This window comes from Saccostrea echinata, unplaced genomic scaffold (assembly GCF_033153115.1).
Source record: "Saccostrea echinata isolate AGI-Se365-2 ecotype Australia unplaced genomic scaffold, CSIRO_AGI_Sech_v1 ptg000001l, whole genome shotgun sequence".
In the NCBI taxonomy this organism is placed as follows: domain Eukaryota; kingdom Metazoa; phylum Mollusca; class Bivalvia; order Ostreida; family Ostreidae; genus Saccostrea; species Saccostrea echinata.
The window spans coordinates 35485678-35502157 of NW_026889750.1; the positions used below are offsets into that span (position 1 = coordinate 35485678).

At 34.5% G+C, this 16480-nt stretch overlaps 1 protein-coding gene across 1 annotated transcript; it reads right to left on the reverse strand.

The window, feature by feature from the left end:
* Positions 1–6299: 6299 nt before the first annotated feature.
* Positions 6300–11381, reverse strand: LOC133190555 (proton-coupled folate transporter-like). Its single transcript, XM_061326251.1, has 6 exons — positions 11310–11381; positions 10084–10163; positions 8593–9841; positions 8418–8501; positions 8065–8221; positions 6300–7305 (listed from the first exon to the last, which is right to left on the reverse strand). Exons 2-6 carry the CDS (start codon positions 10087–10089, stop codon positions 7215–7217), a joined length of 1587 nt encoding a protein of 528 aa, XP_061182235.1. The 5' UTR covers positions 10090–10163; positions 11310–11381; the 3' UTR covers positions 6300–7214.
* Positions 11382–16480: the final 5099 nt, after the last annotated feature.

Sequence of the window (16480 nt, forward strand, 5' to 3'; positions counted from 1 at the left end):
TAAACTGATAGGTGAAAAAATGTTGTCCAAATACAAGGGAAATAGGACTACCAGGGATCAACAAAATAATCTAGTTCTCAGCAACAACTCATAAAGTAGATCTATTTGCTTGCCTGTACTTGTACACTGTATGTGCTATTACGCTCTCCTTTGTCACTATCACCAGGCTAAACAACACAACAGTGCTTGCGCACATAAAACGTTATATACACAGTAAACCCATATCCCATTGGCCTCGCTTGATGACATTTTATCCACAAATATAAGGTATTTTTGTCTCATATTTATTAATCTTTCAAAGGGGTCTGGACACAATTGCATTGCACTTTTGTTTACAATTTTAAAAATAATATCAGTTTAAGGACAAAGTTCACTTTGTGAGAGTGCAAGGATGTTTGTCAATCAAACGCGCCCCGAAATTTGTATTTTTAATAATTTCCAAGTAAAAGAAGTTTCTCAACACATTTTAATGATATTTTTAGAGTGAAATGCCCTAACAACATATGTCTTGATATCATACTGAATATTTTAGAAAACACCAACATCAAATCTGTGTCCAAGCCTTTTTAGGATTTACTGTGTATCTGAAAATTAAACACTATAAAAGTACTTCTTGTTATTTTTTTTATTCAATCGACCTATATATCAGTATATTATTTACAGTGATTATTTATCATTGTTGAATAACAAAGGAGAATCACTTCGCTCAAAGTAGTGGTCAAACATTTCACAAATCTAGCAAATACACCCTTGCTCAATACAACTTTGTTCTCCGATTGCCTCCTAGATGCCAAAAAGGAGAGAAGACGATCTGCAAAGAATACTAGTAACTGCATTTTCACAATAAAATTAAATTAATAGAACCCTGAGGCTATGGGCAATGAATTTCACGATTTTGGAAGAGGCACCCTTGCTCATCATAACCATGCAATGTCTGCTAAATATTTAAGGAATGACTCTAATTCTTGGCCAAATTATTCGAGTATAACCTGGTTTGGGTCAGTTTACGCTGTTTTATAATCCGCTTCGCGGATTATAAAGCGTAAACTGACCCAAACCAGGTTATACTCGAATAATTTGGCCAAGAATTAGAGTCATTCCTTAAATATATTAGGAAGAGAAAAGCTTTTAAAAAAATATTTGCATTTTTATTACATAATCAATAGAGCCCTGCCCTATAACTCCAGAACCTCTGACCCTGGGGCCAAGAATTCCGCATGTTCATTTCATTTTCTTTTGAAAAAAAAATATTGCCTAATACTTCTTTTAAATATATGTAAAATCTTTTTTGAAGATTTAGCCATAGATTTTTCAAAAATATAAACAAGTTTTGATATTCATAATTTTTATATAAATAAGTAAAATGCCTAACTGACCCTTCTGACAGGATTTACTAGATATTTATATTATGCATTAATTAACAGGAAAATTGAAGTTCTCCAGAGTCTTACTAGGAACAAATATTTTCTCTGGAAACCCCCCCCCCCCAGAAAAATGCATACAATAAATAATAAAGAGCTTATATTGTTCTTTCAATGATGAAATCATATCTTTAAATATCAATTGATTAAACAAGTCTGGCAGCATATCTCTGTAGTTGTAAAATCAAGAAAATGCATACACTCCATCACTTCATGTTATAATCCAGATCCACAGATGGAGGATAGTTGATTATTTCTGCGGTTTGAACCCCCCCCCCTTTTTAAAAGAAAGTAGCCATAAATACAGTTGAAATTTGAAATTTTTGAAACATTATTTTATAATTCCTCACTTATATTGCATTCATTTGCAGGAATTGATAATTTCTATCCAGAAATAGCTAGGAGGAAGTTCAGTCCTATAAGCCCCCCCCCCCCCCCCCCCCCGGCAAGATTGTTTCCTTTTAAACTCCGATCTTCAACTTTTCTAGTCCAGTGGTTCTAATGAGAAGATTTTGAAAGATTTTTCTAATGTTAATAATGTAAAATTTCATCTCCTATTTTGGCTTCATCCTAGCCCCAGGAGTCATGATTTGAAAATTTAGAAACTACACTTTCTCAGGAATTAGCTTCCACATAAATTTCACCTTTTCTGGCCCAGTGGTTCTTGACAAGACTTTTTATTTACCCCATCCTATTTTTGCCTTTCTTGATTATCTTCCCTTGGAAGCAGGCTTAGCTCTTAATCTGAATCATTTAGAATCCCCTTAACCCAAAAATGCTTTGTACAATCTTTGGTCAAAATTAGTCCAGTGGTTCTGGAGAAGAAGTCGAAAATATGAAAAGTTTACAGATGGAGGGATGGATGCCAGAAAATGGATGATCAGAAAACTTTCAGTTCAGGTAAGCTAAAAAAAAATCATAAAAAGCAAAAGCCATTAGGTATCAAATGTACATGTAATATTTAAATAAAGAGTTGTGATTGTGATACTACTTGAAAAATAATATAAAAAATCCGTACTAACTCCTTGGTAGTTTTATGCAGTTATAGTGATCTGCCCTTTGATTTAAATTCTAAACAAGAGGCCCATGGGCCACATCGCTCACCTGAGTAACTTTGGCCATGCTGTCCTTACCAGATTCCCCCCCCCCCCCTTGTAATACCTATTGTGGCCCCGCCCTACCCCGGGGGGTCCTGTTTGAACAATTTAGAATCTACATTACCCAAGGATGCTTCCACATAAGTTTCAGCTTTTCTGGCCCAGTGGTTCTTGAGAAGAAGATTTTTAAAGATTTTTCCTATATATTTCAATGTAAAACTTGGATTCCCTATTGTGGCCCCGCCCTACCCCCGGGGGTCATGATTTTAACAATTTAGAATCTACATTATCCCAGGATGCTTCCATATAAGTTTCAGCTTTTCTGGCCCAGTGGTTCTTGAGAAGAAGATTTTTAAAGATTTATTCCTCTATATGTCAATGTAAAACTTGGATTCCCTATTGTGGCCCCGCCCTACCCCCGGGGGTCATGATTTTAACAATTTAGAATCTATACTATCCCAGGATGCTTCCATATAAATTTCAGCTTTTCTGGCCCAGTGGTTCTTGAGAAGAAGATTTTTAAAGATTTATTCCTCTATATGTCAATGTAAAACTTGGATTCCCTATTGTGGCCCCGCCCTACACCCGGGGGTCATGATTTTAACAATTTAGAATCTATACTATCCCAGGATGCTTCCACATAAGTTTCAGCTTTTCTGGACCAGTGGTTCTTGAGAAGAAGATTTTTAAAGATTTATTCCTCTATATGTCAATGTAAAACTTGGATTCCCTATTGTGGCCCCGCCCTACCCCCGGGGGTCATGATTTTAACAATTTAGAATCTACACTACCCAAGGATGCTTCCACATAAGTTTCAGCTTTTCTGGCCCAGTGGTTCTTGAGAAGAAGATTTTTAAAGATTTTTCCTATATATTTCAATGTAAAACTTGGATTCCCTATTGTGGCCCCGCCCTACCCCCAGGGGTCATGATTTTAAGAATTTAGAATCTACACTACCCAAGGATGCTTCCACATAAGTTTCAGCTTTTCTGTCCCAGTGGTTCTTGAGAAGAAGATTTTTAAAGATTTTTCCTATATATTGCAGTGTAAAACTTGGATTCCCTATTGTGGCCCCGCCCTACCCCCAGGGGTCATGATTTTAACAATTTAGAATCTATACTATCCCAGGATGCTTCCACGTAAGTTTCAGCTTTTCTGGCCCAGTGGTTCTTGAGAAGAAGATTTTTAAAGATTTTTCCTCTATATGTCAATGTAAAACTTGGATTCCCTATTGTGGCCCCGCCCTACCCCCGGGGGTCATGATTTTAACAATTTAGAATCTATACTATCCCAGGATGCTTCCACGTAAGTTTCAGCTTTTCTGGACCAGTGGTTCTTGAGAAGAAGATTTTTAAAGATTTTTCCTATATATTTCAATGTAAAACTTGGATTCCCTATTGTGGCCCCGCCCTACCCCCGGGGGTCATGATTTTAACAATTAAGAATCTACACTACCCAAGGATGCTTCCACATAGGTTTCAGCTTTTCTGTCCCAGTGGTTCTTGAGAAGAAGATTTTTAAAGATTTTTCCTATATATTTCAATGTAAAACTTGGATTCCCTATTGTGGCCCCGCCCTACACCCGGGGGTCATGATTTTAACAATTTAGAATCTATACTATCCCAGGATGCTTCCATATAAATTTCAGCTTTTCTGGCCCAGTGGTTCTTGAGAAGAAGATTTTTAAAGATTTATTCCTCTATATGTCAATGTAAAACTTGGATTCCCTATTGTGGCCCCGCCCTACCCCCGGGGGTCATGATTTTAACAATTTAGAATCTATACTATCCCAGGATGCTTCCACGTATGTTTCAGCTTTTCTGGCCCAGTGGTTCTTGAGAAGAAGATTTTTAAAGATTTTTCCTATATATTTCAATGTAAAACTTGGATTCCCTATTGTGGCCCCGCCCTACCCCCGGGGGTCATGATTTTAACAATTTAGAATCTACACTACCCAAGGATGCTTCCACATAAGTTTCAGCTTTTCTGGCCCAGTGGTTCTTGAGAAGAAGATTTTTTAATGACCCCACCCTAATTTTGTCTTTTCTTGATTATCTCCCCTTGTAAGGGGACTTGGCCCTTTATTTTAACAATTTAAACTCCCCATCACCCAGGGATACTTTGTACCAAGTTTGGTTAAAATTGGCCCAGTGGTTCTTGAGAAGAAGTTGAAAATGTGAAAAGTTTACAGACGGACGGACGGACAGACGGACAGACGGACGGACGGACGACGGACAACGGGTGATCAGAAAAGCTCACTTGAGCTTTCAGCTCAGGTGACCTAAAAACGGAACAATTGCTTCTTCTCAGATCTTTCTGGCAAAATTGTAAAAACAATCTATAATCATGATAATTACAAATAACAGGTACATGTATTAACTATACCTGTACTTTATTAAATAGTTTTTCATCATTTCCCCGAGCACACCCTGGTCCAGGTGTTAATGATTTGCAGAAAAAAAAACTTCGAATTTCTAGTACTCATTCATTAAATTTTATACAAACCAAACAATTTCCATAGAGCTGACAGAATAAATAACTGGTGTTATCCAAACCAAATTACATACATGTATATATTTTTATTAGAACAAATCATGTGTATCTATAACAAGTAAATACTAAAGAAGCTAGGATTCAGAAAGAAGTTTAGTTAAACTTATATTAATGCCGTTCTCTTTCATAAATCACAGTAAATATAAAACAGTAATTGCCCTATTTGAAAAGAAGTTTTCATTATGCATGTCATTGTACCTATGATTAAAAAAATATAATGAGAGGCCATAATGCTCACAGTCACCTGAGTCATCATAGCCCTGCTGTTCTAAATCAGATAAAATCCCCTTACTTACATGGAAAATTCTGATCTGCATATTGTGGACCCACCCTAGCCCTAAAGGGTTCATGACATATAACCAAACTGTAATCCACACAGGATACATGCTTCAATATCAATGTGACTACTATGATCTTGCCTTTCTGGAGATTTTTATTTGAAGATTTATTTTCCTGTACAGATAGTTTTCCAAAGAGGTAAATCAAGCAAGTTTTAAGAGTTCTTTCCCATTGGACACCATGCAATCACATCATTTTAGTCAACATGCTCAGTTTCCTTCATTAAGAGACCTTGTCATACTGGGCATTGAGGTATATGAAATACATGTATATAGTTTTTCAGGAGAATATACATTTGTTAAATTAATTAAGCCACCTTTAATTCATAATTTTCATATTATAATGATTTCCCAATATATAATTGGTTACATATGTAACAAAGAAAGAAAATTCATCAGGGTGGCCTTCAAGATGGTGGCCAATGAAAATAACCCAGGGAATTAATTGCATCAAAAGAAAACTATCGATTCACAAAAAAGGTAAAATGTGATCCCTCACCTATTTTACCCTAAGTCCAGGGTTGATAGTCTGGAGGAAAAACAACCTTAAACAACCTTTGATTTACACATTCTTCAAAAGAATCTATGTAAAACTTTTGATTCCTTATTGTGGACCAACCCTGTCCCTGAAGGCCACAATTTAACAAATTAACAATATGGCCCTGTTATTCTAGAAAAGATTTTAAAGATTTTTTTCTATATATTCTCTTGTAATCTTTGATCCCTTGTGTGGCCCCGACCTACCCCATGACTTAAACAAACTTGAATTCATACTACCTGAGTGAGGATGCTTGCATATTAACATTGATAATCATTACCCTGCTGTTCTTGAAAAAAAAGATTTTTTAAAGATTTTTCCTACATATTCCAATGTAAAACTTTGATTCCATATTGCCCCCCCCCCCCCCTTCCCAGGGAACATGATTTGAACAATTTGAATTTACAATTATCAGGAAGCTTCCACTAAAGTTTTATCTTGTCTAGCCCAGTAATTCTTGAAAAGAAGATTTTTAAATGCATGACCCTACCAAATTTTCAATATTTCTTTATATGGTATTATTTGATTTTCCTCTAAAAAGAGGGTTACTATGCCTCTTTACTTGAAAAAATTTAAACCCCCTTTACCCAAGTATACTTTGTAGAAATTAGTTTGGTTGACTTTGGCCTGGTGGTTCTGGAAAAGAAGTTAAAAATCTGAAAAATTTACAGACAACACACTACCAACAGACACTCTTTGATCAGAAAATTCTCTCTTGAAACTTTTGCTCAAAAAAAATTCATTCGAAACTACTTCCAGGAAATATTTTTTTGAAATATCCTTTAAACAGTAAGCAAAGTCAAAAAAAAAAAACATGAAAAATTCCATCATTCATATCTTGAGGCAGTTCAGTCAAAAAATCTAAAATTTTTGTTCTCATTCTAAGGTAAATCAGCACATTTTCCTGAATTTTCATCAAATTTTGTCTGCAAGTTTTGATACAACTTTTACACATATAAAACAAGATAGATATACAGTAAATGACAGATTGAAAGATGTCCAATGTTGCATAAATAAATATCTATATATATATATAGACAATAAAAAAATTGTTATTATACTTTAAATGATCCTGGAATATATGTTGTCATTGTAATAAAGAAAGTAATTCATTAGTAAAAATAGCAAACATATATGGTAAAACAAAAAATCCTATAAAACAAATTCACATTCCACACAGATCTTTAGTCTTCCTCAGGTTTAATGATGATTTCTGCTTCCTCTTGATATCCCATGGTTGTCGACCCTCCCACTCTATCAGCAATCTTTAGTCTTCCTCAGTTTTAATGATGATTTCTGCTTCCTCTTGATATCCCAGGGTTGTCGACCCTCCCACTCTCCCCGCTATCCACAGCACTCTGAAATTTATGTATTAAGATAATGCTTTTAGGAATTAGAACTTCACTGGCTCATTAACCGAGTTTTGCTCATACTTGAATGGGAACACCAGTTACTGGTAGTCAGTATTCACATGAGAACTAAATTTTCATCTGATGACGCATGTAGACAGGTGTTGATAAAGGAGTCAAAAAAGCATTCAATATTTTTGTCAATTGTTTTTCCAAAGTATTCTAACTATATAATTACCAAATATAAAAGAATGATTTAAGACTATAAGTGATGCAGGGAACAGACTAACATACTAATCTTTATTTGTACTGACCAAATTTGAAATGAAATCTCGCTGTATGAACACACTTTCATATAAGCAAAAAAAATACTCGTTTTAAAGCATATTTGACCTAGTCAGGGGCAGGTGTAAGTCTGTTTAAATGAATGCAAAAGCAAATAATGTGTGGTAAATTAAGTTTATCTAATGTGTTTCCTGACGGAGAAAGCTTTCCAATAAGCCTTCTATGGATAAAAAGTTCAATCTCTTTCTTAATTCTAAAATTCTCTAACCACTGTTCATTTATTTTATAGAAATATCATCTCGAACTAGATGCTTGATTATGGTTTCTTATCAATTTTACACTCGGAGAAGCATCGTACTGAAATCCCAATGCATTATAGGTATGAAAGAATTCTCTTTCTCCAGCATGAGGCAGTTTTTATGGATATCAAATGGATGATAAATTGTAGATAACACACTTACATATACAGTATTATTAACTCACATTATTAATATCACTGCAACAGCACTAATCCCAGCAAACATAAGAAACACAAACCCCCTCATGTCTGCTACTGTAGCACTGTATACAGCATTGCTGAGGGTGGTCCCTACTATTGAACAGAAGGTATCAGCCATACCTACTCCAGCAAACAGTGTACCTACAACACAACATTTACTGTTAAGCAAGAGAACCTGGCCCAGTCTAACAAGTTCTTCCATCATCATGAAATCAAATCAAAAGCATGTTAAATTCAATGTTTTCTTTTCTTTCAGAGTCCATCCTGATTATGAAATGTTCAAAAATGTACTGTTTATTAATAAATCATTCAAACACAGCATTCAGCAATAACTTACCTTGTTTGTCTGCAGGTGCCATTTTAGACATGAATCCCTTCATAATTGGTGCTATCATTGCAGAGCCAAAACCAACAACAGGAACTATACAGAGAAAAAAGAACACTGTATTGTACAACACTTCTCAAAATTTGACACTCATTAATTAACAAAACTGTGATGCTTATATACTTACCAAGAAACAATTCAAAACTCTCTTCAGCAAAGGCCTCCAGAATAAAAGCAGCCATATGTGAAGAAGCTCCTACCAGTGCAATAAATTCCACTGATACACAACACTGAAGAATACGGATAAGTACAGCACCAAGTATGTACGAAGACACGATCCGAATACCCATAAACCAGCCGAGGAGTACCGAACTCCAACAGAATGGTCTATTTAGCTGATATAAAGTTTCCACATTTGAGCGTCCAAGTACTCCTAGCTCAACACATATGAGAATCAAAAGAGAAAACACATACCGCCATTGAGTTCCTTTCCCATACTTATCACTAGTGTAGAATTCCCACACTCCTTTTAATTTCTCACAAATGTTTATATTTTTAGATCTAGATTTGAACTCAGGAGGGAGAGACTCTGGCAAGAAAAATCCAAACAAAAGTAGAGACAATAAAATGCACAATGTTGAAATGAAAGACGGTACTTCAAAGCCAAAGGCTTGGATGAGGTAGCCAGAAGAAAGGGTTCCAAGTAGTCCCCCAAATCCTGCAATAATCTCCAAGATCACTAGAAGGAGAATTCGCTTATCACCACTTTTGGTGATATCTGCTACATAAGAGAGTGACACTGTGATCTGACAATATAGTCCCCCTGTCAGACCCTCTACAAGGAGGAAAACAATGAACCAGTACAAGTCTAATTCATAGTGTATGCCAACTACAAATAATGCACTTCTAATCAAAGCACCAAAAATTGGAATAACAATGAAAGGTTTTCTTCCATATGTGTCACTTAGTGTAGATAAGAAGAAAACTCCAAATATCGGAGGTATGAATAAGGCTAATGATGTGTAGATCATAAACTGTGAGGCTAAAACTTGGATCTTATTTCGTATTTCTTCCTCTGTCCCCGTTGAGGCATTTACACTCGTATTGCAGTACGACTTTTGCATTTCTTTGGAATTGTATGAAATGTTTGGGAAGTATTTCTTGTGATATGCAAAATACACATACTGATTAAGGACACCTAGTTGCAGAATGGTAAAAGCCACAACCAACAAGAACACTCCTGAAAACAAAACAAAACAACGAAAGAGGAAGAGCCTTCTTCCTTTTTGAATGGCTACTTCGTCTTCTTGGGGAATATCTGATGAGTTTCCTAGCAGTGGTGCAGTCTCAACATTGTCATTGTCATCAAATGGTGCCTCACATGAATCTCTCTGCCTTAGGTTAACATCTTTTTCAAGTACATTTTCACTTCTTGTCTGCGAATTAAAATTTGATAATCAAAAATATATAGAATGTGTTACACTCTAACAAAGTGAATACAGTGCTAGATCTGTTTTATATAAGCATTTATAGTTGACAAAGTATGTAGTATATTAGTGAAAAGAATTTGACTTTAAATATATTTCTATAGATGAAATAGATTTGATTATTATTAAACAAAAATAGCACTCACTTGTACTACAAATATAGAAAATATAAACAGACGTTGATAACATACCGTCATGGTTTCAGGAGATACTTGAGATTTTCATCTGTCATAAATATTCATATAAGTGATCATCTTTAGCAGCACTTCACCTTAAATTAAAATATAACACTTGTAACGATATGATACTAGCCATCTTGCTAACATATATGTATCTTACTGATGGTACAGGTACAACTACACAAAAAAGTTAGACAAAATTCCTAACGAAACACTTGTTATTCTCATTCGTTAATTAAAGATATGCTTAATCATCACTAATATATCTAATATGCCATCTTTCCCAATATAGTTGGAATTAATTGACAAATGACTTGCTGTCATGACAAAACCATTACACGACTTTCTTGCCCCAGAACTAATTTCCCGAAGTGCAATGTGCTTCATTTTTGCCCAGATATGAAGTTGGTGATTACTGATGGTGGTCATTGAGGTTGCAACAGAAGCATGCAGTCTCCAAGTTAAAAATCAAATAATATGCAGCTATTAACTATCCACTATATATGTACTATATAATACTAGTACCTGTATATAATATATGTACTAGTATTACCAACTCACTTCCTCCCAGTAGGACCTGAAGACCATTAACCAGGTGGCTATTACACTAAAAATTCTGGATACTAGTATGGCATGGATTAGTATATTCATTATAATAATGGAAACAGTTAACCTGTTTATAGATTCTGCCCATATGAGTTTAAGGACATATGCAACGTTACCTTACCTACTGATAATTTTTCTAGATATTCTTAATTTAAGATTATAGTGTCATCAGATGTTCGTAGACAAAAAACCAGCATGCATTACCAGGGGTTTTGAAAAGATATCAATTGATGAAAATTATTGTATAATTCATAAAAAATATATTAAAATTACTAAACATATATTCTACATGTTTTGTTTATCCACAGGGGCATCTTATCCGCTCTGTTCTCTACTACACATGTGTATTTTTATATATGTGTTAGTAGAGAACAGAGCGGATAAGATGCCCCTGTGGTTTATCCAAACTTGTTTAAGAAGAAGTGTACAACAGCATATATAGACACTAAAATGTAGCAGTCACAGTTCCTTTAAGTATTGGAACTCTTCAACTCCATTGGAAAAGACAATAAAGTTAAATTCAAACTATGTTGCGTATGTCCTTAATAAGATGCATTTTTAAAATAAGACCAACATTGCCCTATAATCAATAGCTGTCATTACTATTCCTAACACAAAAAGCACCCACTTACCACTACACTAATTATACTCCAGGATATGTCTAGCAATCAAAAAAGGACATCTAATTCCTGGGCTGACTATGCACTGTTAAATGTAGCATACTGTAAATCCTGGCTTGGTCTCAAAGAATTAAGAGGCATTCTCTGTAATAACTTGAAATTTTACATAGAAGCTGTGGCACACACAATCTCAGAATTTCTCCAAACTCTCTACGATGAAGCCTTTGATAGCGTAATATCAAATCAGGCAGTATATTGGTAGCTATGTATACTGGTTACCATGGCAACATGCCATAAAGTTTGAAAAATGGCATTTTTGAACATGTTCAGTCACACTGTTAACATTTTTAGCAGTGCAAACAAGTGGCAATAACTGTTTCCAAAAAGCTGAAGGGCTGATGTTTTAAATGCATGATAAAACATATTTAAGAAATCAACTATTATACAAGTTACCATGGAAACAAAGTATTCAGAAGTAATAATTTCATACATTCATTTTTAGAGTCATACACTCAAAAATAAAAGCAGTTCTAGGTTGAAATGCAACGCAATAGATAAAGATACTTGTAACACATACATGTACCAAGGATGAATTGTGGTATTTCTTATTGGTTGGCAATGGTTGCCATGGTTTTAAAACCGCAAAGGAATTTAAAATTTACTCTCTGTATCTTTCAATCTGATCTTTTTATTAAAAAAAAAAGCACATTTCTATATAACTGGTGATCAATTTTTAAAGGCAATATATGATATTCAACTCTAGTTCTATCAGATAGGTACTAAGTAACTGTAACTTAATTAATTACTTTCCCATATGTAACTGACCCCATCCCAGTTGTTGATCAAATTTGATCATGTTACACTTATCATTAGTGAATACTAAGCATTTTTCAGCATTTTAATGCATTTAAAGTATTTCAAATGAACCCTGGTTACCATTAACATAAAGAGATATAATCTAAGTAGTTTCTATATAACATTATATGCTCCAGCCATATTCATGTTGCATAAAAATGTTGTTGCAGTTGAATAACTCTCACCAACATGTATCAACATATGAAGTTTAATAGAAATATTTTGAATAGATTCTTTGAAACTGAGTTAAACACAAAGTGTGATGGACGGACATATAGACAGAAAGATGGAGGGACAGAAGACAAATATTACAAACACTATACTCTCCAGCCTCATTCATATGGCACACCAAAAAAAAAATGGAACAATTTTCATATATAGATTTAAAAAAAAGTTTTGAGAATTCACCATGTTTAAATCTGGGACAAATCATCTGCCTTTGTGGAGCAAGGGGTTGTTTGATGTGAACACCTGGATGAGGCTGGAAGTTTGTGGCCACCTCAAGCCTCCCTCCAAGTAAAGCATAATATAAATGTTATTCTCTTCCTGTACTTTTTTTTTATTTTGTTGTTCTATATTATACAGTTGTTGACTGGGGTAGCGGGAAACAGTCGATCTGTTGGACCGGAGTGCAAGCTGTTGTCCAAGGCCATAGGCACTCCGGTCCTACAGATCGACTGTTTCCCGAGACTCCTGTCAACAACTATTTCGTTATACTTCTACTAAATCAAATTCATAAAATTAACAACAGTCAAGGGCATCATGGAAACAAGTTATTTTTAAAATAATGTGTTGAAGTTATTAAATGTCATTATTTTGGGTTATCTTTCCCTGATTATGCTTTTCTTCAGTAACTTATTCCAGTTATTGATACTTTACTATTCATTATTTTAAACCTACTAGTATCTGAAAAGCTTTATTCATGTTGTACTTGGGTTATTAAGTTGAAGGAAAAGGTTCATGACATTAAAAGTTATTTATCTTTAAGATTGAACAAGTTGAAATTCAACAAATCATAACTTATTTCAGTTTTTTCAACCTTAACCAACCTCACTTTAGAACTCTTGCACAAAAATCTACAGCTTTGCACAAAAATTGTAAGACATAGAGATTGTACAGTAATATCCAAGGATTTTAGGAAAATTAGTCTCACTGTTGGCAAAATTGGCGGAAATTGTGTAATTGACCTCTGAAATGTTCTTGAAATGGAATTATTTTTTCCTGAAAAATATCATTATATTTCGATAAATATCATCATATCTGCTCAGGAGATATGAAGTCTGTTGAGTTTATTAAAAGAAGTAGATATATTTACAACTTTCTCAGCTTTACATCATCTTAAATCAGAAGCAAACTCAAAATATTGATGCTTTTTGGCAAAATTGATAGGCATTCTACATTTTAAGGATTAACTCAAATGAGTTATTTCTTTGTTTAGTAACAAAGAAGTGAAGTAACTTTAAAAAGTAATTTTAAAAAATAACTTGATTCCATCATGCCCCTGACTGAACAAGAAGAGGTAGCAATAAGTCCAGAGTCACCAGATATTCACCGAGAATATTTTCAGCCGTTTTCACAACATTTTTCATATTTATACTGACCATTCATGGTAGCTCAGTTGGTAGAGCGCCTGCTCCGTGATCGGGAGGTCGTGAGTTCGAATCTCGGCTGCGACTGACCTAAGTCGAAAAAAATGGGTAGCAACGGTTCCTTCGCCATGCATGCGGCACTTTGAAGTGAAAGTTGCGGGTCCTTTGGATGAGAACTTAATAACCGAGGCCCCATGTCACGGCAGGCATTGGCACAATAAAGATCCCTCACTGCTCAATGGCCCTGAGTGCCGAGTAAAGGTCAAAATTTGAAGCCCTTCACCGGTATATGGTGACGTCTCTTTATGAGTGAAAAATTCTCGAATGGGACGTAAAACAACATACAATCAATCATATTTATACTGTCCCTACTTTCAAGTATCGCCTGGATTTCATCCTCGTTCGCGGCAGCAAAAAACGAACAACGGCCATTTCTGTTTATCTTAACGACAGGGTTAAATTACTCGGTACTCCTCAGCTGATTACATTTAACTCACGTTTACTCGAATCAGCCGAGGTTTGCTGAATGAGGTAAAGACAACTCAATTTAGCGCCATTAGACGTCAGCGGGCAACAGTCTTTTTTAACAGTCCATTTTAACAGTTCCTGGACCGACAGTTGGGGAAACAGTCGAACTGTTGGACTTTTTAAAGTAAGAAATTATATAGGGACTGTTTAGTAGGGGTATAACATTTTTTTGTTTTTGACGCATTGGCGTACACGATTTACCGGAGTATGCATATATAACATAGCTGCACTGCAAACTTTCTTGACCATGCCCGAATACCGATAGGAATCCACTTTTTATATTATGCTATGTCGTATACTATTGTCACTGAATATACCACTGTCAACCTACATGAATAATCTACAGCAAAATGCCAAAAACCGAAATAAAAATCTTCGTTATTGATGTTAAGTCATAAAATACATGATAGTGTGGATAATACATAGCTTAGTACGTACTTCTTGGTCATGTGTTAAATAGACGATTGATTTCGTAGGCCTAAAACAACTGTAGAATACTGAATAGGCCTATTATGTCCAAGGTGTCAAAGGTACATTTTTTTTAAGTATCAGTGATTTTCTCATATGTATGAGAAATGTAAAAATAGATAGATCTATATATACCTTATGGCTTATGGTCGGACGACTTCTGGACATAACAATAAAAGGGACATTACTCTCAACTATCCTTGAACTTGACTATATGTACAGTGTGTAGTGGAGGATCTTGGCTGATCCAACCGTTAAGAGGCGTACATCACGGTAATATCAGGGATCTATATACTAATTAGTTTATAGGTCTCTGGTAATATTAAAAAAAAAAAAATAAGCAAAAGAAAAGTAAACCAAAAACAAGATTTTTTTAAAGAAAGTAAATTATGTATAAATATAATATATAAAATATATAAATATAAATAATGTAGAAGTAAATTTAAGTATGTTATATAGGTGTAGTATATTTTAGGATTTATTATATATATATATTTGAATTCTTTTTTTTTTAATTAAAATAATTATCCGTTAATTTTACCTCTCTGATACGTGCCACTTATCACATGCACTTAATTGTTACATGTATAAAAGTTAGTAATCCCATCCCCGCATAATTACACTGTTCGCGCCACTCATCCGCTTGATCCTACCACACACAGTTAGCATACTTTTCAAAAGTCTTTCTTGTAAATTATTTTAAAAAAAATTACAGTAACACGTACATCCAGTTGATCTGATATTGATAAATAAATAAACAGATAAATAAATATTGTTAGATATTTCATTTGTGAATTAAATCATTTATTTCTTGGCATGTATTGGAATATCAATTGATTTTAATTTTTTTTTCATTAGAATTTAAATTGGCATATAGTTTTATCTTATCTGCATGATCTGGGACATACCGAATGCGTTTTTTTTTACCCAATGAAATTTGTAATTATCATCTTCTGCTTCTGTTTCGCAAAACATCAATTTCACGTCTTTCGTTTAGATATATATGACACAATATGCCAAGTAAACAAACTTGAGAGGCCCAATTTTCAAGGTGCTATTTGCAGGCCTAAAGTTTGTTTAAAGGTAGATGATCCTGTTTTGAATTGTCTCTGTAATATGTCTACTTGCTACTAATTTTACTATATAGTACGTTAAACATGTCCTAAGGCTATACCAGTCTTCCAGCGACGAAACTTTATAGAATGTTGGAAAAAGACCACCCTAGCTCTTTGACGTCATTTTCAAGCCCTTAGTTGTTTGGACACTCCATATAATTTGATAGAACTTACAGAATGAGACAAAAATTTCAAAGTTTTTGGAACAATTGTGTCATACCACATGCCCGAGTTAATGGGCTTTTTGGATGACAAATATTTTTATTGAGAGAGTGTTTCTCAGTTACACTCAGGTAGGAAAAAAACCATTATATTCGAGGTTGCGCCGCCTGGACATACCATTGCTTATAAAAACATTTAAAAAAGTAAAACTAATGATTAGTGGTTTACTCTATAGATAGAAAAGATGATGCTAACTAAATGTATTAAAATTCATTGATGTTCCTATAGGGTTTTAATTTTATACGCTAGTCCACTAACTTTTTGATAACCCCTCATAGGTATCAATATGACGTTCTACAGTAACCGCAGCGTAAAGTACAGAAATGCTACCTGTACCATTCAGTGCTATGGTTATATCACAAAACGTTAAAAAAGTAAGATCTGCACCAGATTAAGGTTTTCAATA